Source organism: Athene noctua, chromosome 21 (assembly GCF_965140245.1).
Source record: "Athene noctua chromosome 21, bAthNoc1.hap1.1, whole genome shotgun sequence".
NCBI lineage: Eukaryota > Metazoa > Chordata > Aves > Strigiformes > Strigidae > Athene > Athene noctua.
The window spans coordinates 1,530,002-1,552,356 of NC_134057.1; the positions used below are offsets into that span (position 1 = coordinate 1,530,002).

Here is a 22,355-nt window from a genome sequence, read left to right on the forward strand (position 1 = left end):
GGGCCACCCCGCGGGCCGGCGGCGGGGGGCTGTGGGCGGCGCGGGGAGCCGGCGGGGCCGGGAAGGAGGGAGCGGGGAGTGCATGTGCATCCTCGCAGGCGCCCCTGCCTCCCTCCCCGCCGCCTTCCCTCCCTCCCTCCCCCTCCGCGGGTGTGTGTCTGTGTGTGAGTGTGTGTGTGTGTGTGTGTCTCTCCCGCTCCCTCGCCAGCCCAGCCTGACGCAGGCGGCTCCAAAAATCGCCCCTAACAACTCGGCTTCGGAGCGCGGGGCCGGCGGCGGGGGGTCCGGCTGCGGCGGGGCCCCGGCGGGCAGCGGGGCCGCGCCGGGCCGGGCCGGGCCGGGCCGGAGGGGGCGGCGGAGGCGAAGTTGGCCCAAGTGCGGGGAGGCGGCGGGCGGCCCGGGGGGGGAAAGTTGCCGGGAGAGGCAAGGGGCGAGCGAGGCGGCAGGACCATGGGCACTTTGCGGGATTTACAGTACGCGCTGCAGGAGAAGATCGAGGAGCTGCGGCAGCGGGATGCGCTCATCGACGAGCTGGAGCTGGAGTTGGACCAGAAGGACGAACTGATCCAGAAGCTGCAGAACGAGCTGGACAAGTACCGCTCCGTGATCCGGCCCGCCACCCAGCAGGCGCAGCAGCAGAGCGCCGGCACCTTGCAGGGGGAGCAGAGGACCAAGCGGCAGGCGATCTCGGCCGAGCCCACCGCCTTTGACATCCAGGATCTCAGCCACGTCACCCTCCCCTTCTACCCCAAGAGCCCACAGTAAGCAGAGGGTTCCCCCCCGGGTACCCACCGGGCGCTCCGTGCCTCGCCGCTCCATCACCCTCGGCCCCTTCTCCTCACGCCGCTCGGGGGGCAGCCAGCGGACGCCTCTTCCCCGTCCTCGCTGCGCCGGCGAGGGACGGGCGAGGGGGGGGACGGGGAACGGGGGGACCCGAAGCGCGGCCGCCCCGGGTGCCGCCCGCCCCCGCCCCTTCCCGGGTGGCTCCGCGGTCCGTGGGGTGGGAAAGTTGCGAGCTCCGAGCTTCGGGGGGGCGGTGGGGTCCGCGACAAGACTGAGCCCCGAGGTTTTTCGGGGAAGAGCCGCCCTGGCCCGGCCCGGCCCGGCCGGGCTCCTCCCGGTCCCGGCCGCTCACCATCCCGCCGGGGGAGGCACGGCGCCGAGCTCGGGGGGGGGGGCGCTGGGGGAGTTTCAGCTGCCGGCGGGTCGAACCGGAGCGCATGGCGGCGTCGGGGGCTTTACAGTTGCGGGAGGGGAAGAGAGAAACCCGGGGGGGTCTCTCCCCGCCGAGGGGGAGTGGCGTCCCGCGGGGAGCGGTTCACAGCGGGGAAACTTGGAGCCCGGCGGGGTGCGGGGTCCGGGGCACCAACAGGCTCCTCGCCGACCCTGCCCGGCGGGTGCTGTTTTTTTGGGGCGGGGGGGAGGCAGGGACAGGGGCTCGGTGCAGTGTCCTGGTCCTGTGGAAGGGTGTGCGGGCAGCGGCGGGAAGGGAAAGTTGCGGGGAACCTCGGCTCCCAGCACGCCCGGGAGATACTCAACCCCGGTTTCACACTTGCCGCAGACTAGGCGATTTAATGGGAAAAACGGAGACCTCGCAGGAGAGGGATCACCCGGCCTCCCCCCCCCCCCCCCTCCCCCTTCCCTTTAGTTCTTTTCCTAGCCAATAAATCGCAATAGACTCCCTGAGCGGAAAAAAAAAAAAAAACCGACAGAAATACGCTATCCGCCGCTGAAGCGCCTGGCTTCATGTGGGAGCGCTGCGGAGGGTGGCGGGGGCCGGCCCGGGGCTCGACCCCCCGCCCGCCACCGCCGGGCCGGGCCTCCCGGCTGGCAGCTGCCGCGGCTCGACCTCCCCGTGGCCGCTGCCGGCCGGTGGACAAACCCGCCCGCCCTTTTGCGGACGACATCTGAATAAACGGGAGCTTGGGGGTCGGGGAGGATCGTTGGAGCCGTCCTGGTAGTCGGGGTTGTTCTCGTGGGGGGGGCTGTGGGATGCAGGTCACCCCCCGCCCCAGCCGCTTGCGAGGGCAGATGGCGGACGGGGCCCCCGGGCTCTCGGCGCTGTGCGGCTCCTGCAAGGCCCCTCCGGAGCCCCACGAGCGACTTCGCCAGCCCACGCGGGTGCGGGTTTACTGCCGGGCCGAGGCGGTGGCGGGGCGGGCGGCCGGGTGCTCCCCGTTGCCCGGGCCGGGGGTGTCGGAGCAGGAATTGCCCGCCCGCCGCCGGGACTCGCTCCTCTCCCCCGGCAGGTTCTGGGCCGCGGCCGGGCCCGGGCGGTGCCGCTGGCCCTTCCCGCCGCTGTGGCGAGGCCCCGCCGTCTCCTGGCAACCGCCGCGCCGGGGCCGCCCGCCCAGGGGGGCGGGAGGGCGGGCGGCCGCCATGGGCCGGGCCCGCCGCCGCCTCGGGCCCCCCGGCCGGCCCGTGGCGGGGCGGCGGCTGCAGCCTCAACCGCCCGCCTGCTCCCGCGGCCCCCCCAGCCCCGCCGCCGGGTCGCCACAGATATTTTGCCCTTTTAAGGCGAACGGCCGCAGCTTCAGATTCAAAAGGGCGGCGGGGAGAGACCGTGGTGGACCAAAAAACCCAGAAACCCGACCCAAAACCAACCCCAAACCCAACCCGAAACCACCCCAGAAGCGAGGAGCGGGCTCTGTCGGGCGGGGGGATTGGGCGCCCCGTGAGCGGGCCGAGGTGCGGGCAGGTGGGTCGGTCTGCGCAAGCCATGCTGCGGCTGACAGTGTCTAAAGTGGGATAAAACATCCCAGAGAATGCATTAACTTCCTCAATGAAACTGCAGGACAGCGTGTCGTATCCAAAAATGTGTATTTTCTGCCAGGAGTGTGCGTGTGTTCACCCCTCGATGCCCTCGAAGTGTGAATCGAGCCCCGCAGAGCTCGAGGAAGTGCTTTGGGTTTCAGCAGAACAAGCCTGGAGCCTTGGCTGTGTACGGTGAAATACGTACGTAGGAAGCCTGATGAAGCCTTGAATGAACATTTTCCAGCTTGAATTTTAATGGCTCGTTGTGTAAATGCCTTGCTGTAGTCTCATACGGGGTGTAATGCATGCCGCCTGCCTGAGGGAGTAGCTCATATTGACCTTCCGTGGTCAATGCTGTCATATTATTTACAAAATTTAAGCCAACTTGCAGCATCAGACCTTAATCACTTGTGGAAAAGTTACTTGCTCACAGCTTCAGGAGTGCGTGTTGCTCTAGGAAGCGTTTACTCTCCCATTTCAGTCGTCACATTGTGGTGACGAGAAGCCCTCAAAGCCTCATGCCCAAGGATGGGCACCTACTCAGGTGACACAACATCTTCTGGTGATAGATAGTCATCAGGGGTGCCTGCCTAAAGGCGTAACTGCACTGATGAGCACTTTTAATTTGAGCATCCCAATGGAAAGGAGGATACAGCTACATAAATAAGGGAAGATGTGAACCATGTATTTTGCTTAGTTCTCATGATTAAAATAAAGTCCAGATCAGCTGCTCTGTTAGTGGTGGATGTACCTGGGAGATGGAGTGAGGAAGTGCAACTGATTTAGTTTATTTGGGATCATTAATACTTAAAGTTTGATTTTTCTTATGCTTTTCCACTTGCAAACATGGCTTACACAAGTGCTTGTGTGGGGTTTAGGGGAGGTCCTTGTCTTGAGTAAACAAACGTGACACAATCTTGATGACAGTCTGATTTCAAGATAACTGTCTGTACTGAAAGTTAAGATGGAGAGGACCTAGAAACAAAACAGGAACTACCAAAATATGCAAAGAACGGTTGACTTTTTTGCCCTGTTCATGCCGAACCTCAGTGAGTGTGAAGGTAATGGCATCCAAACTTTTGGTATTGACAAGCCACCAAAGTATCAGCCTGTTTTCCAGCATTAAGCTGAAGTAGGTCTGCCAAGAGGATGCACAGGAAATCTTCATTAGTTTGGTAGCCTGTGGGTTTTTTGCAGTTTAGTGGTGCTGAGTCTATCCTGATCTGGTGGAGCACCTAAGGTAGCTGGAGATGGGCAGGATCAGTAGTAGTAGAAAGTCTGTTAATAACAAGGAGGAGCGATCATGAGGGTCATGGTAGACCCCTGATACTTGTGGGTTTGACTCTGTGGTGAAGTGTCTACGGAAGCTTCTTGATTCCACATAGAAGATTCTGGGTTATAAAATCATTAAACTCCAAATGGCTTTTAAGCATGAATTTAAGTGCCTCATATGGAAGAAACACCATTAAATTTCCTGCAAGACCTTGCCTTGCACACAAACCCCACTATTTAAGGTGCATACAGTTAAAAACAAAAAAAAAAAAGTTTCAGAGTGTTAAAGAGTTTTACTTGCTGCGCAGGTTGGGCTTATTTTGCCTCTTTTTTTTTTTTTTTTTTAATGTGAAATGGAACTTTCTGTGTTCACATGAGGAGTTTATAGCTAAAATCCTGCCATTTTCTTCTAAGTTATGAGACCAGTCAGAGAAGTCAGGCATTGGCATGTTTTATCAGTCTCCATATTCAAATAACTAGAAGCCAGTTGTCTAAGTGTCTTTTTCTTTCTCCCCTCAAAGGAAGTAACTTGTAAGAAGTGACTGGAGTAAGTGGGCACAGACTCTGGAGAAAGCTGGGTGGATTTTCTTGGTGGAAAAATGCAGTGACAAATCCTTATCTCTTCTTCATCTTCTAAAATTGCTTCTCTGTTTGTTTTTCCACACCTTTGACCTCTTGCAGGATATATCGTGGCTGCTAACAGCCTGTCAGCATGAAAAGAATACTGTGAGACCCAGTTTGTACCAACCGTTACTCCAATTAAGATGTTACAGTGCAGCAGACAAAAAAGTAGTCTTTTAGACTGGGAAGTTTAAAAGTTGCCTCTTGTATCTTCGCTTTCATTACTTTGTGCTTGCCATGGGAAAATACCCGGCACTTTAATTTTAAAAGGCTGTTTCGTTTGGTGATTGGCAACAGCTGTATGCTTTTTTGGAAGACTCTGTACTCAGCATATTTTGTTTTCCAGAAGGGGAAAAAAAAAGGAAAAGCAGAATGTAAAACAAAGCATAGAGTTCATGAGCTTGAAGAAATGTATAGGACCCAATCTTCTCCTGTCAGAGGTTGTGTATCTCTGTTGTTATCTGAGCTAACAGCAAAAATTTATAGAATTTATAGAAAATGACATTTATAGAAAATATATTAATGTCATTTATAGAAAATGTTGAGTAAGATGAAAAATGACTTGGTTTTGTGAGTTAACAGACTTAGGACTACTTTGAGTGTGAAGTTTGGGGTTTCTGCCAAAATCCCAGAGATTCAGTTTTGGGGGGTGGAGCAGCCTGTGAGTCATATTTAAGAGTTCTGGTTTTAAAAAACCAAAATACTTGGTTGCATAGCCTTAGGGAAAGTACAACATACATACAAGAGATTTAACAAAATCCCTTCAATGGCCAAATTGGTCCTTTGAAGGCGAATGTGCACATCTTCTGTGGACTAGAGGCATATTTTTAAATGATCTTAACAGTAATAAACTCCCCAGAATTATTTGAAAAGCACTTTGTATTTAGAGTGTTTGCATAAGATTATGTGCTGGTATTTAGAAATGGTATGTATGTATGTATGTACCCAGGAGCCATTCATTAATTAAAACTCTCAAACTGTAGTATGGAAAAAAAAGAGAACCAAAACCCCAACCATCTTTCTTAAACCCCATGCTTTCCTCTTTCTAAAATAATTTGGAGGATGGTTGCAACAGATCTTAACGACTAGAAACCGATGGTTGATGTGGTTGAGGAACCTGTGATTAGGAACTGAGACGCCCCCCCGCAGTGATTGCTTCCTGGAATGTGGAGAGGAGCTGTCAAATCAAAGGCGGGGTGGTGGCCCTTTAGTCCTGTTACTTTCCGGTTTTGGTGTCACACAGCAGAGAACATTATATCAAGAGCAGTCAGCAGTGATGGGTGTAGTGGTGCAACTTTACTTTTTGTTCCGTGTCCAGATGTATTTCATTCACTAGGATGTGTCCAGTGACCAACTGAAATGCATCTGTCATTTGAGCGTAATGAACTGCTGTGGTGGCTTTTATGTGCTACGTAATATAACGTTGAATCCATCTGAATGTAGTTTAACTTTGTTCTAAAAAAGAATTTGTGTGCCTGGAAAGATCTGCTAATTCTTAATTAAACACTGGCAGCCACTAATGTCAGTGGGGTTTTTTTTCGGCATGCAGGATTCAGGGAGTTAGGACTTTAGGGGTTAGAGCTTTACTGACATGTGTTGCGTGGTGACGGGGCAGAGTGCTTCCCCCGGTGGGAGGTCTGTGAGAAAGGATGACGTGGGTGCCCACTGATGATACGAGATGTGGCCAAGAGCATTGCCTTGGGGAACGATCTCCCTTGGGCTGCTGCTGACTACTTTCCACTCATCTTGGCAGCTGTCAAGGGGACAGATCGACTTTTCTCCTGCTGTTCTAGCGGCGTGGTGCCACTCAAACCCTATCACCGTTTCTGTGTTTGGCTTCCGCTGGCTGGCTGATTTGCATGGACAAGCTCTCAGATGCTGTGAGGGACAGCCCGCTCCTTTAGCAGGTGCTGCTGAAAGCTGGGTACATGGGACCTGTTGCTTACCCTGCAGCCCAGCCCTAAACTTATCTGTACGGCTGGCCAAGGCAGCTCGGCAGAGTTGCCTTGCGAGCTGTCTCCTCTCTTGACTCCCCAAACACCTGCCTTGCTCCGCTCCATTGGCGCAGCAGGGCTGAGAGCAGAGCCTCCCTGCACCTCACAGGGGTGAGGTTTTATTGTGAAGGATGATATGCTTCCTGACAGAAGTTTTAACATGCAGTGTGTCAAAGATAGTGTTGAATGCAAGTCAGTCAAATGTTATTTTACTCTGTTGTGACGGGTTTGGCTTGGCAGTGGTGGTGGTGGTGGATGGGGCTTTCCTTTGTGCAAGAGGCACATGTGTGACTCACGCCTCAGAGTCTGTGCTGCTTAATGCGTTGTGAAGTGGCAAGCGTGAGATTGTTGGTGGTTTGCCTCTTTGTATAATTCAGTCTTCTGAGGCTTTGGCTACTACTGGTGGTGAGGAATTACTGTATTGTATTTAGTTACTCTGCAGAGGACAAAGATTTTTCTCTATTGGCAAGTAGTGTTTTGGGTCATTGCTGAAGTATGTGTGTTTAGTCAAGTAATGTTTATGCTGAATGTAAACTGTATGGACTAGAGGTGTTTTATTCAAAGGAAGGTAAAAACCAAATCACTGGACAAAGCTATTAAAGCCACGTGTTTGTTTTGTCATTTTCTGTCTGATTCTTGCTTTGATAAGTAGTGGTGAGATTGAAAGTTGCTACAATTTCAATTATTTTTAGTTCTGCTTGGTAGCAATAAGCAACACACACTTCCCTGAATTTCTGCTGCTTTCTGATATTAATTTTAGCAGTGTAGTGTAGATACACTATGTTTTAAAACAAAGAAGTTCTGTTCAGAAACTATATTAAAATCTTCATGGTGGTTATGTGCAAAACAAAACTCTTCAGCAAGTACAGTAGTTCTCAGCAAGCTAATAGCACTTAAATGAAGGCAGTCATTAACACAGAAACTATGTTTTAATTGTAATACATGTCCATAAAAACATTTTCTACAGAATTAACTTTTTTGTTCTTACCTGTATCACTGGGTGAATGTTATAGGTGGATAGTTTTAAAGTACATCAACAGAAAATGAGGTCCCAGACCGTGGACACGAATGCCTTCCCTCCAGACTGTCTGTGGAAGTAGTCCTGAGCTTTATCATCCTGTGTTCCTAAACACAGTATGTGTCTTACATGTCTGAAATGAATCACCCCCCCTCACCCCAGATCAGAGCACTGATACTGAGCAAAAATGTTTGTAGTAGCACAAAATTGAGACTAGGCAGCTGCCCACAGCACCCCGTGTTGCAGACTGGCTGGGGAGGTGAGTAGATTCCATGCCTTTACTAAGCATTGTCTCACTGAGCACCAGATGCAAAATATGAGTCAAGGGGAAAAATTGCTCCTATAGAGAGTTAAAAAGGACACAGTGACTTGATATGTACCTGTTTCTTTGGTTTTCCTGCTCGTGATAGACACTGTGGGATGCTAAGGTTTCAGAAGTCATTGAATACGAACCTTATCTTAAGCTAAGGGGTCCTGGAGAGCTGTGCTTTTTGAACTGGAGATGGTGGTGGTTTAAATGTCACTTACCGTCATAAACGATACTTCTTACTGCCTGTGCTGCTGGTATAGCTTCTCTTCTGGCTTTTCACGGCGCCAAAATACTTGCGTTTGTAGCAGGCTAAAGGGTAAATACTTGTATAAATGTTTTTCGTCTGCTTTTTGCCATTTCTAGGAGGTATGTGCAGACAGAGATGTCCCTGACAATTCACATTTTGTGTAGCTTGTCTTTGTTTTGAAGGGCTGGTAGAAAAGGAAAAAACAAAAGTGTTTGCTATACTGGATCCTAAAGCAATGCAAATAATTTCTCCTCTCAACATCTACAGGAAGTGGTTTGGTTGCAAGTGTGCACGTGGCTTGGATATGTACTGTGTATACTGACATCTTAAATGTCTGAAATTGTATTAAGGTCTTTTAGAAGCGGTGGTAAAGCACCTACCTGGAAGGGTTTGTCACGGAGATAGCTACAGTGTACTTATGAAACAGCGAGCACAGGACTTGCATTTTGCAATGCTCATGCAGTCACTGGTTTCCTTGGAAACTAGTGCCTGAGCACTTATAGCCAAACTTGAACACTAGTGCCTGGTTTCAAAGTAGAAAATGGGCTCCCAGACTTTAAAATTGCGAAGTAAGATAGGGGTATTTGGACTGTATTAGGTTCTTGTTTGTTAGAAGCAATCTTGAAGTAGGATATCACTGAAAAAAAGCCCCTCGACGTACTGCAACAGTTTTCCTGTCCAGAACTGGGTTTCTTTCTCCAAATTCCCCTTTTTTGATTTGGTTTGTGAGCATATTTATTGGAGGTGTTTCCTGTTAAACACACAAACTGTGTCAGGAAAGCTGTGGACTGGCTCTGCAACGTGGGCTTGAAGTGGAGGCGAAAACTACCCAGCCAGGCTGGCTCATTTTGTTCACTTATTTAATATTCTGTGAGGAGGTGATCATGGGTGATCTGAACAAATAGCAGAAAACATAATGCAGCTGTCTGGGCTGACCAAAAGTGAAACTAGAGTCCTGTAAATAGATGCATACTTCGCGTTAAATGTGATATCCTAAGTTCAAGAGAAATATATGTAATGCAAGTTGTGTATTTGCACATACGTACTTAGCCACATACACGGGAGTATTTTATTAACACAAATATACTACAAGATGGAATTTTATTAGGATAGAAAATAATCACGCTTTAATATTGGTGGAGTATATGGATTTTTTTCCAGTATCAGCCAGGCTCTGGGAATGGTGAAATGCTGTTGGCTTCTGCAGTTTAGCAGCCACAGAGTATCATTCAGATTCAGGAGCAAAAGAGTAAATAAGTGGTGACATGGATGTGATGAAAATCTAAAGCCATTGCTCCCTGCCCCCAGTGTAAGTGGGTCCCTGAGATCTGCCAGTGCTTGTTACTATCTAAACTGCCTATCTGATGTCAATTGTGTGCAAAGAACCACCGGGTGAGGGGAATTCGTTACTGCTCTTGTAGTCCACAGGCTAAATCAGGAAAATAACTTTCTTGGTGGGTAACATTTCTGATGCATAGAAGAAATCGATCACTGTATGACTCGGGCAACAGCACATCAAGGCAATAGCCAAGCACTTAACGAAGGTGTAGATAAGCCAAATGTGATGGAAATAATGCTATTTGGCTCTATGGTTATGCTTGTTGAAAACAATAGCTATAGACATACTTTGAAAATCATGACTTAAAAACCTGAGAAATTCCTTTAGGTAAAATGGAAGATCAGATGTCCTCCTTTCCGAGTTGGAAATACATACACAGTGGAGTTAGTGTCCACCTCTCTTTGCCTTGAAGTTTCAGTATGGCTTAAATTAGTGAAAGTCCAGAAGGGATTACAGGCGAGGTTTAACAGTGGCTAAACTTGGTCACATAGAGGACATATACACCTTTTGGCAACTACCGTGTTTTGTAGCTTGATATGTATATATATTTAATGAGAGAAACAGATATGGTTTTAACACCTGATAAATGATGTGTGGTCTTCGGCAGGGCTGTTTCACATGGCTGTTGTTGTGATAACAGCAGCTCACTTCTGCTGGCTCTGGCTAGGCAGCTGGATCCTTGCTCCAGATGCTGTGGAGGGGTGAAGTGAATGGTAGCAAGGCTCGGGAAAGAGGCTGGAAAGGGCAGACGAGGCACTAGAGTTTCTTTTCTCTCTCTTCCTGCTTCAAGAAGTGAGGGACAAAAAACTGAGCAAGGGGGCTGCAGTGGGGAGAGGAAATGCTACTTCCTTTCCAGTTTTCTGCAGTGACCTGTAGCTGAATATGAATCTGCAGAGTGAGATTATACGATGGGGGAATAGTGTGATTTGCAGTTTCTGTGGGCTGAATTCATTGTATGTGTTCCCTTCATCTCTTCAGGTTCCTGGTGGGTCCCCTGCATGTCTCAGAATCACAGGATCGTCTAGGTTGGAAAAGCCCTTGAAGCTCCTCCAGTCCAACCATTAACTGCACACTGACCATTCCCAACTCCACCAGATCCCCCATCCCATTCCAACGCCCAACAGCCCCTTCTGCACAGAAATCCTTCCTCAGAGCCAGCCTGACCCTGCCCTGGGCAGCTTGAGGCCATTCCCTCGGGGCCTGGCGCTGGGGCCTTGGCTCCAGAGACTCATCCCCCCTCTCTGCCCCCTCCTGGCAGGGAGTTGCAGAGGGCCAGGAGGTCTCCCCTCAGCCTCCTCTTCTCCAGACTGAACCCCCCCAGTTCCCCCAGCCGCTCCCCAGCAGACCTGTGCTCCAGACCCTGCCCCAGCTCCGTTGCCCTTCTCTGGCCACGCTTGAGTCATTCAATGGCCTTTTTGGGGTGAGGGGCCCAAAACTGAATGAAGTAGAAGTCTCCTCTGTCCCCTCTGTGACATGTGCTCTGGCACTGCGTTCCTGCAGTCCCTGGTCTTCACACCACTGTCCATTCTGCCCACCATGGCAGGGCAGGCTGCTCTTCCCAGGAAAGGCTTCACCATCCTCTTCTCCCTTCTTTTCTGAGCCCTCATTTACTTCCCTGGGTCTCTTGTTCGGCTCCTCCTTCTGCCCAAGATTTTTCTCTCTTGCTATGGATGCTTGCCTTCTCTTCCCTCCTGACCCCAAAGTTCTTCCTTCTACAAAGCTGTCCCCATCTGATAGGGTCCAGACTTTACATCTCCCTAAAAAACCTGCCATGTTTCCTCTATAGATGAGGAGACAGAAAGCCTCCAGAGGCTGTAGCACAAAATACTGTGGGAGGCTTGATTTTCCTGACAATCCAGCTTTTCTAGCGTGCCAGTTTCTACAAAATCAGTCGCCTTGCGACTGATGAGATGTGACGTCCCGTGGGCCTCCTGTTATGGGCAAACAGCAATTCTATCATGTCGGCTGCCTGCACCTTGCTCGCTCAGCCAAAAGACAGATAACACATATCCCCTGCCCTAAAGAGCTGGCACCAAAAAGGGGACAAAGCAAGAGAGCGTCTGGTGTCAGGGCATTTAGTGTAATGGCTCTGAGTTGTATTGACAAAACCTCACAGCGCACGCCGTGCGATGGCTGAATGTCATCCTGCAGTGACTCGATGCGTCTTTGTGTGCTGCTTGATGAAGTGCTGCTCCAGCTTTGGGAGGCTGCGTTTCAGCATTTATCGTTACTTGTCCTTTTGCAGTCCTGCCTGTGGACCAAATAACAGCAGCGCCTCACTGGTGGGTGGCGTACAGACAAAAGAGTAGGCTAAATCTCAGTTAGAAATATGGGGGGGTGTGTATACCTCCATGTATAACTTGTGTCTGAGTGCTCGAATGGTGCTATTTATCTAAACTTGCTAGATATTGGAAAACTAGTTGGATTGTATGCGTATATATATATATAAATATATATATATATATAAAAGGTTTTTTCCTTTGCACATCTTTGCACATTTAAATCCTGTTAACACAGCAATTGTATGAAAGGGAGAACACATCTCCAGCTCATCAGATACTTGATTGCTTTCTGTTTTCCCAGTAGAAGCCTAGCTCTGCAAGGCACGTGAGAGAAATGAAGCATGGAGAGGCGATGGCTTTTCTCTATTAGCAGTATACGCAAACACAGATGTACTCAGATACCATGGTAATGAGTGAGTTGGGAGATCTTAAGTAAGGCAGATACTTTGGTTTTACTTGACGTTACCTTGGTTCGGGGCATTGCTGAAAAGAAGACGCAGCTCCTGACTCTCCTCGCCACTTGTTGCTGCTGGAAGATAATGGAAGTTGTGCGATGCTTCTGCTTGGAGAAGCGACACAGGTGGTATGACTCGCTTATTCTGCTGCTTCTTAACTGACTCTGACAGGGTATCTTGGAGTCGCAGCTTGCCTTGGCAGGAAGAGGTCATGTGGCCTTTTTTTGGCAGTGGCGCAGTGATCTGTTCCAGGGTGGATATTGTATTGCAGCCCAGCAGTCTTTCATTAGAGGAGTCCCAAGGGAACGCTAACTATCTGTCTTATTTCCCTCCATTCATTAGCTAGATTTATTAATGTGCCTGCAAGTGGGCACGCACTGTCAAGGAGTGTTTTCTGCAGGCATGGCAAGCCTTAATCCCAGATCACATCAGGCAGTAATTGTGAACGCAGGTACGTTAGGTGTGCCACCTCGGTTTGTTCGGGAGTAGGCACTGGGGAAAATGACATTTGGCTCTGTAAGGTGGCAGACCTGACCTCTGCTCCTGTTGCGCAGAAAGCAGCTGCTCTACCTTCTGCTTTGCAATGTTGTTATTTTGTCATCAGCCATCATGGCAGGTACTTCAAGAGCATATGTTGCCCATGACTGGGAACAAATTATCACTTCCCTCTTAAATCCTCAACTTTTTTTTTTTTTTTTTTCCTTTGGACTTTGTACAAGGATGACTGTTACAGTTATTTAGCTAGGCAAAGCAAGTCCAAAAGGGACATCATCAAGCAAATCTCAGCTCTTTGATTTTGTGCCATTACTCTCACACAAACACACAGGTGTTTTTTAAAAATTTTTCAATTGAAAGACAAAAAGCTCAAATAGGAAACCACTAGCTTGATATTTAGAACATCACTTAGGATTTATAAACCTGGGTTAAGGCATTTTCCCAGTATTTGCAGGTACAAATGGAAAAGCTTCTATAGAGAGTGAGGCTGCTCTGTCAGCACAGTGAGGACAAACACATGGGAGACCTGACTGAAATTGGGCAGAGCCAGGGACATGAGTCCATGTCACTCAGATTTCACCTCTGGAGCATAATGTCTGTTCTTGTTTTGGCTGGAAATTCCATCTATGAGCTACAGAGGACTCTTTCTATTGCAAGTTTAATCCAAATGAACCCGTTTCCATTTGTTTTTTCAACTTTTTCCACCAAAAAGATTCTTAATGCGGTCTGTGATGGGGAAATGTTATAAATTGGAGCCATATTATTTGGTTAAGCTCACTAGATTTAGTGGCCTGAAAAATTTTGGCACTGTGGCTAGTACTGAAGAAGGCTACTGTTTAAATACAGTTGAATAATCTTCCAGAGCGTTGTGGCGGAGTTGTTAAATTGATACAAAATTTATGAATATGTAGCAAACAAAATGTGAAGCTTTGTGAACTTGTACCCTGTTTGCATGGTACAGGATCTGGAAGTGTAAGTTAGGACAACCTGACTTATGCACTGAAGTAAAGCAGATGGCTTAAAGATGGTCAAGACAACTGTGTAAAATGTGGATGTTTGTGTAACATACCAAGAAGGTGGGATCTTTATGGGTATTTGAAGTTTTCATGTATGATGGAGGAGCCTTATGAGGCTTAGATGCTAGTTCCTGAATAGTACCCGAAGTTTAAAAAAATTACATAGGGTGCTTGCACAGGTGGAACCTTCAGCAGCATTACAACTATTCTGATTTTGTTGGTCAGCAGTTGAAATGTTATTTTACTTTGTTCATACTGAAGAAATGATATATCATGGGGAGATACTATTCCATGATTTGTCTAACCTTCCTAATGGATTTTTTATCAGTTCAGCTGAAGAACATGATGCACGAGAAAACTAACTTGATGTCAGGTTGTTTGCTCTGTATCTCCTTCAGAGTTGCCCCAGCTCTCCATTTGACTTCTTGTTACAACATGTGAGAGGTGAGAGGGGCCATCACACCCTAAATCACAAGTGTCTGCAGCCCAACATCACGTCACTCAGGTCACCAAGAGACAGGCAAGGCAGAACTGAAGACTTCCAGGTCCTGAGCATGGAGCCTGAACATCAACAATTGGTGCTTCGGATCCATCACTGGGAGATGAGCAGCACTACACCTCTTTCCCTTACACTTTTGTACAGGTTTTCTTCCTTCCACCAACATAATCTGCTTTTTTCTAACCTTTCTTGCTCTCTGCATGGTTTCAGAAGACCTAAAATTCTGGTTTTTATCTATTTGTGTTAGCAATCCTGAGATTGCTAAGACCCAGCCATTCAGTGCCTTGATACCATTTTCTCTGGATCGCTTTGTAGACTCAAGTGCATTTTCCTGTGGTACATACTCTGAAAATAAGAGACAGCTACCTCAGCAGATTAATGTGAAAGCATTGGAGAAAAATTGTAGCATCTGGTGTTTTTTTTGAGTAAAAAGCTATCCTTTTGTTGCCCATGGGCTATGCTTTTTTAAAAGTATCTGTTGTGCAGGAAGGGATTCTGAGAAGTTAAATCAATGGTCTACTTGTGCACTCATCTAAAGAGCATCTAAATCAGATGCTGCATTGACAGAAATCTCAGTATGATAAAACTTCAGCAGGCAAGGTTTGATAAGTGATTATGGAAAAACAATACTATTCTGTGTAGCTTTAATCCTAATGTATGGTAATTTTCATCACAAAAAAAGTTTTTTTCCGCATGCTACAGGTGTCCAGGTATGCAATTCTATCAAAAAAAAAAAAAAAGACAATAAAGTCAAAACTACTCTGGGGGGTTATAATGCTTTTTAAACAAGAATCTCAAAATGCTGAGACATTTTTGTTTACTATCTGAAAAGATTTTTCTTAGAAGCAGCTTCCATTCTGAATGCAGTTTGTTGAAACCTCTATTTGACCGGCATTTGTATCATGTTGAATCAAATAACTAATCAACCTGTGGCTAATCTGGAATAACAGCCTCCTGATGTGTCCTCTTTGATTATTAATGTCTCGGTTCACAGCCAGGCATAGCTGAGCAGAGTAAGGCTTAGGTTAAAAGCTCATCCTTACTTGCTGATGCTTCAGCTGAAAACTTAATTTTTATACCCAAGACTCAGGTGAGTGGTCATGGTCACTAAATGGCAGAGATTTGTTCTGGGGAACAAAAGGAAATTCACCATCAGAGAATGTAATAAAATGGTGATGCTACAGCTGGTTCCTTACAGCCTCTAAATATAGACAGAATAGCATGTAGCAGAGAAAAAATGTTTGCTGAGTTAACTGGGCTATATTTAGGTGCCAAATAAACAGATTTCTGCTTTTGACCCTCCCCCTCACACCCTCAAAACCACTTTTTATACTGTCTGCAAATGTCTTGACTGTTCATGGCTTCTGTTCTTTGCAAAAAGATAAATTCTGAGTGGTAGGAAAAAGGACATCTGTCACAGCTGAAAATAAAAAAATGCAAGCTCTTAGACACACAGTCCCCATGTCCTGACTCGTTCTCTCTCCTCAGCCCTTTGTTAGCACAATGTCCATAGGCTGGTTTAGGTACAAAACAGTTAGAGCTTTAAAAACCCAAAAGTCTAACCCCTCCCCAAACTCTTCTCCATGACCAAAGCCGCATTGATCCATCTAAGAAGTATGAGCTAAAAAATAAGCATCTTCCCTTTTATGTCACATTTTACATCACATTTTTATCTTGCATCAGGCTCTTTTCCTGGCACTGCTGTTGGTACTGATTGTACAGTTAGCCATTTATTCATGTATGCATAAATTTATTTTTTTTTTTTTAAAGAAAGCAAATAGTGTAGTCGTCTTGCCAGAAAAGATTAGGAGAGGGAGTCTGCAGATCCGCAACAATCCTCTTCTGCCTTTGATGAGGAGGATTTCATCTGCCTGCATATAGTGCTTGCAATCTCAAGGGTGGCCAGAGTGCAATATAAAATTAGTTTATACCTTTGTTTTTTCCTTTTCTGACATACTTGTGCTGTGCATTTGTCTTTGCCTCCTAATTTACAAGAAGTTGCACAGCTTGGGACAGCAGGTGTTGTACCCGAGAAAGAGAGAACTGTGGCCAGCACAAGCTTTGGTCTGCCCCATCATTGCAGGCTTTGATCTATCTGGCTTTCAATGCTGATTAACCAGCATTTGTAAAGTATTAATTTTTCTGTCCCAGAGAGAATGTTAACTATAATTCCTTTGTAAACATAAGCACATGGTTTCATTTCTAATTAACTAGCAAACTACAAGGCATAGTCTTTAACAAAAACAGGACACCTAAAATTTCAGTGCTCTCATTGAAGGGACATTGATTTTCACAGGCAGAGAAGCTTTCCCCAAGTTTCCACCTAAATAACAAAACTTAATACAAGTATAGGTTAATGACAGATTTATTTAAGGTTTTCTTTTCCTATTATTCTGAGAGTAAATCACACATCAATCTTTAAATTGGGTTTGTCTATAAGAGATATGCCAAGAGTGTGTAGAGCTGACAGTTTTGAATAGTTAAAATTAAGGCTAGAAACTTTCTGCATCTTTTTTTTTTTTTTTTTTTTTTTTTTTTTCCTGGTTTAAAAATTACATGGAGCCCAGTTGATTCTTGGAAGGCATAGCTGGTCACTTGGGATTTCTGCTGCTTAACTTCCAGCTTGGTGTGGGGGGCATATCTGTCAAAAAAAAAAAAGAAATTTGAGCCCCTGAAAGTAGTCATTCTGCCTGGCACTTTGTTCTCCTTGACCTCTGTTGCCTCTACAGACTTCTCTGAACTGCTTGAGGGAGAAATATGACACTTGTAAAACTGAAACTTGGGGAGATACCTTCCTCAGCTGATTTTTGATTGCATTCATGTTCTTTGAGGTTGTCTAGGTGACACAGGATAGGCCTCAGCTCTCAGGCATTCGCTGGACCTTAGAGGTCATGGTAGGAGAATATTAAAGATGAAATGTCATCAAGAATTCTGTTTCCTAACCATGTTCAGCTGAGGAATTTCTTACATATTATGGTTTCGATGCTAGTCACAGCATTTAACTGTAAATGCTGTAATTGGGATTGGTTTAGATGGGATTTCTACGCTCATTCATTTGCTGCCTTCCTCAGAGTCCTGGATGGGCTTTTTGCAGTGCTAGTGTCTCCATAGGTACTATTAGCTGGGTAAATTAAGCAGTCTCATGCACAGGCCTCTGCATTTTACGGTGGCATAATCGTCAGTATGATCATAAAACCAGTTTATTTTGAAATTGTTGTTCACCGGATAAAGATTAAAAAATGTCTAGCTGGTTCTAACAAAACTAAGGAAGATTTGAGCATTGTCAACTTTCTATGTTGTTGAATCCTTGTCCGACATTCTTAATAATTTGTGTGAAAGTATTTGTGGTTGGGACACCATTCCACTATGGAAAGGTGGCAGAGGTATGGCTGAAGTCAATGATTTTGTGCCCTGGACCCATGTTAAGCATGCTAATCCCTGTTTAACACCCTTCTTGTCCCCAACCCCCCTTTGCTGTTCTTGGCAGTTTATTTCCTTGCCCACAAGATAATGCAAAGTTTTCTCCTTCTTTGACAGCCAAACAGGATTTATAGCTGTGGCTTATCCAAACAACCTGTAAAAATGTTATAGAGTGCTTAAAAATAACAGTTGTTATAATTCAAGTAAAGAACAAATAAAGACTTGTATTCCTGTTCTCCTCAGTGTACACAAAATTGCGTACATACCTTAACTCAGATTGGAGGCGGAAAGCCATTATTCTGAGATTTTTTTTTGTTCTCTCTCTGAAAGGGGCTGTCTAAATAAAACATTCTGTTTTAATAATACAAAGATGTTAGGGCTCCACAGACTGCATACAATTTACTTGACCTTTATAAATAGAACAGCTTCGTATCTCTATTGCAAAACCCACCCCTGAAAGTAGCATGCAGATTTTACCCACCGTATATAGGAACTGTTAGATTTTATTTCTTGAGCAGGAAGTCCAAGTGGGATTTGGACAGAGTAACACTGTATATACAAGCACTCTTGAATAGCTGTCAAAAAAATGCATATATATATATATATATAAATAAATATATATATATAAATGGCAGATGAAAAATTACTGTTGTATTTCCAAGGTCTCTTGCCTTGGATTTGAGCAAGAGGACTCGTATGAGTTACAGTATGGGAGGAAAATGCTGTGATTTGTTGAGCATCTTGTGGAGTTAATGCTGCCAACTACTGGAATCCTATGCTGTAGGGAAACAGAAACACAGGAAGCCAAATCTTAACGTTGCTTTTAGCATCCGTTTAGGAACATGACATTTTGTCGTAAGGGACACCAGGGTTAAAGTTGATTAAATAGTTGGTAATTTTATTATTGTAGTAAGGGGAGAAAATTGACACAAGCAAGCAAAACTAAATAGTTACTTTAGCTGGAAGGGATGGATGCCTGTGCTCAATGTTTCATAATGAAGAAACTCAGGAGCTTTCATTTCTAGTAGAATCTGTCTCATAGGGACACAGGTGAAATTAAAGTGTGTTTCCAAAGATCTGTCTGTGGATCGTAGCTAGCTAAAAATGTTTTGTTAAGTGAGCAGAGGTATTTTATTTAAGACAGGTGAATCTTGCATGAGCCAGTGGGTGACCTACACAGTGTATGCATAAGGGTGAATAAACCGAAGTGCATTGAAAATAAAGGATGTTTCAGTCCTGCAGTAAAGGTGGGCGTGAAAGTGCAGGTCCCTACATGAACAATGAAGTGCAGAGAGATCGGCTGCTGTTTCTTGGTATTGTCACGGAGCTTTCTTTTGGCTCTGGCTGCTGTTGCTGTTTGCTAGCTGAGAGGAGATAGTAGGCTGAATTTAGATTAAAAAAGATAAATACTGAAAGTTTTACTTGTTTGCTCACTGACTTCGAAGTTTTGTATGTTTTTGTTCCATAAACTCACTAAAGGGAGGTGTTTTTTCAGGAGTTTCAGTGCCAGTTATTTTAATTCATTGGTTGAATACACACTTGGGCTGATCTTTCTGATCACGTTCTGCTCGTGAATATGCAGTATGTTAGCATACATGTAGAGAGCTTGTGTCTGGTTTTGACTCTGAAGGAACTGTCTGAGCATCTTTAAAACACACTTAAATGTGTTTCAAGTAACACTCTTTAGGGTTAAACTGGATCCGAAATTGTTTCAGCTCACTCCAGTAGTTCGTTTCCTATACCAAAATAACTCGGCTCCTTGGCACACACATTTTCTCCATCTCTTGTTAGCTCTTTCTGTGTATTCCTTCATGTAAATATTTCCTAAACGCAGCCTGCGGAGCATGGAACAAACTCAAAATGTGGAAGAGTTGTAGCAGTGCTTTTCAGAAAGTGAATAAAACTGCATTCCTAGTCCTGTAAATTATTTGGGACAGAGGAAATGAACTGTTTCCCTAGAGAGCCACATGTGCAGTGTTGGAAGGACCACTGTTTCCGTCTCATTGTGATACACTGATTTACTGTTCTGCTTTTTAGTGTGTGGTTTCCTCCCCTTTTTCCACCAAATCCGATGCAATTACCTCTGCTACTTCCTTCTTCCTTTCCCATTCTTCCATGTTAAATCCTCAGGGTCCATCTGGCTCCTTGCAGCCCCATTTCCAAGCTGGCTGTGTTTTCTTCCTGGCCTGGGGCTGGACTTTCTTGCTCTTCTTCTATTGCAGCTTGTGGTTCTAGTTTGCTTTGGCTGCTGTTTGCTTGCTCAACTCTGGTGCAAGCAGGGAAATAGTAAGGGGCAGGAATTTGCAGGGGGAGCAGAAGGGGAGAAACTACTTGGGAAGATAGTGGAAGGAAAGAGAAAAGGAAATGATGGTATGATGCACTAGGAATTTCAAGTAAGGTACTCAGATGAAAAAGGAAGATGATCCAGAGTTGTAATGGGAGCAAGCATTTCTGAGTTTGAAGATGGTGTGGGAAGGTGATGAGACATAAGGGTGGTGGGAAATGGGAGAGTAAGTACAGGATAGTAATGTAAGGAGAAGAAAATTATCATAAAAGTACATTAGACATATGAGCAGACTTTTCTGCTCATATGATGCAGATAAAGGTAACAATTTGGTGCCTTCTTCTGGCTTATCTTTTCTGTCACAGTTCTCAGCCTCGAGACCTGTTTCTTCTCTCCAGTGTCCCTGTTTAGAGCCTTTCTATGAACAAAACGTTTTCTGTTAAGCATCTGAGCAGCAGACTGGCAGCACTTTTTTATTCTAAATTGCGGGGAGCAGGGACATTGATAACTATTGCCTGTACCTATAGCGTATGTTGTAGTAGGTGCTCTTAAATTGGTACATAGCAAATAGTTTGATCTGCCAATTGTCACACATTAAAAATATTTTTGGAGAAACTTATATCAGTTTAGCAGTCTCTCAGAGATGTTGAAATATGGCCAAATGGTGTCTTCATTTGGATTTCACTTGACATAACAACTCATAGAGCTGGGGCATGGTGGGTTGGTTTTCCAGGCCCTACCATGTGAGGTGTAAGATGACCATCCCAGAAGCTTTTGAATACATCTTGTATTCCTCTCAGTGGAATTTGAATAGTCTTGATCTTTTCTCTAATGTGTGATTCCTTGCACTTTCAAATCCTCATTGCTGTATTCATTCATGTGTTATCTACTGGCAAATCAGTGTGTCTGTCTCGTTTTCCATTAGGGCTTGTGTAATCCCATCCCGTGTTCACCCACAGTCTTTGCATTTGCCATGCTGGAAAGGGAATTCCCCCCATCCCCTGATGCAACAGTGACAAGCTGCAGGTACATGTCACGCACCCCGTCTCTGAGAAGGGAGCCTTGTTGGCTGTCTGCGGAGCCTGCCCTGTGATAGCAAATCTGTATGCTTCCCATCACTTGCGTCTCAGCCGAATGAATCTTGAGTATTCCTGTCTTATTAAAGGAATGGCTTTCTTGGCTTGCCGAAGGAGGTAGAATACCAATCCACTTAATGGATGTTGCTGTCTATCCTCAAGGAACAAGCAGTGCTCTTGTTTCTTGTTGAAATGGTCCTGTTTGTAAAGAACAGAGCTTTCCCTTGGGAAAGCAACAACATCTCCCACACTGGCATCATGGCTTGCTAGTCTGCAGCACCAGTAGGTTACAACGGCTTATAGGGGCAGGTTGCCTTACTGAATGATCTCCAAAACATGCTCGGCAGGATCATTTCCCCAGTGAGCATGCTGTTCCTGAGCTTTACCTGGACAGCATTCATTTGTGTTGCTGCATCCTTCTTTTACCTTCATATGTCCATTCTCGTTAGTGTTCTCTGAAGACAAGTCAATGCCATGAAATGTGAGGTTACTAGTGTGCTGCTTGTGCAAAAATATCCTCCCATTTGCAAGAAATATGACGTTTGCCTTTCTATATCCTTTCAGATTGAAATTCCTGGAAGCATTCAGCTCCTCTGGAGGACAGTTATTTTGATCAAAGAGGGGCCATTTCCTAAAGCCCTTAAAAGCTCTTTATTTTTTTCTTGTCTTTCCATCTGAATTTGTGCCCTTCTTCTGATGTCATTTATGTCACTATTATTCTTCAAAACAATTAATTTAAGTTCTTTCTGACTTGCATTTGTATGTGTCTGGATGGAGTGGAATAGGGTGTAGAGTTTGCCTCATATAGTTCATGGGAATTAGGGAAATTTCTCTGAATCCCTAGTGCATCTCGTTTTGCCTTTTGTAGATTGTTCTTTACTAAGAAGTCTCAGACTTTATGAACACTTTGCCCTGAAGCTGCGATTTTCCAAGCTCGGGGTTGTGTTGGCTTTTTTTGTGAGAAGTCTGGCTCTTTGGAGGTGGGCACCTTGTGCTGCTCTCATGCCTGCCTTGTAGCTGGGCATCCTTGGAGCGCAGTCCCACCGCCAGCCCCCCTCCGTGAGGATAATGCCGAGGTCTGCATCCTTCTGCTTCAGAGTGTCTGTACCTTTGGTTACATCCAAAGGCAACCTCACAAGCCTGGGATTCTTAGTAGTCTTCCAAAAACAAGATTAGCAAGAATATTTCTGAGCAAAAAAAGCATCTTACATGAGGCAGTTGCTGTCAGGATATTCTTCAAAGCTCAGCGGGATAGTGACAGTCAGTGGCATGC

At 45.8% G+C, this 22,355-nt stretch overlaps 1 protein-coding gene across 3 annotated transcripts in view; it reads left to right on the forward strand.

Annotated features, from left to right (window-relative positions):
- PRKG1 (protein kinase cGMP-dependent 1) overlaps positions 1-22,355 on the forward strand; it is a 527,419-nt gene that overhangs the window by 35,218 nt on the left and 469,846 nt on the right. The window contains exon 1 of one of the 3 annotated variants that reach the window (XM_074924172.1): positions 318-761. The exons of 1 other annotated variant lie outside the window; for it this stretch is intronic. In XM_074924172.1, the coding sequence (XP_074780273.1) occupies positions 451-761 (311 nt within the window). In that variant the 5' untranslated portion in view covers positions 318-450. Of the gene's footprint in view, positions 1-317; positions 762-22,355 lie in introns of those variants that run through there. One more of the 3 variants, XM_074924171.1, reaches the window with a different exon arrangement.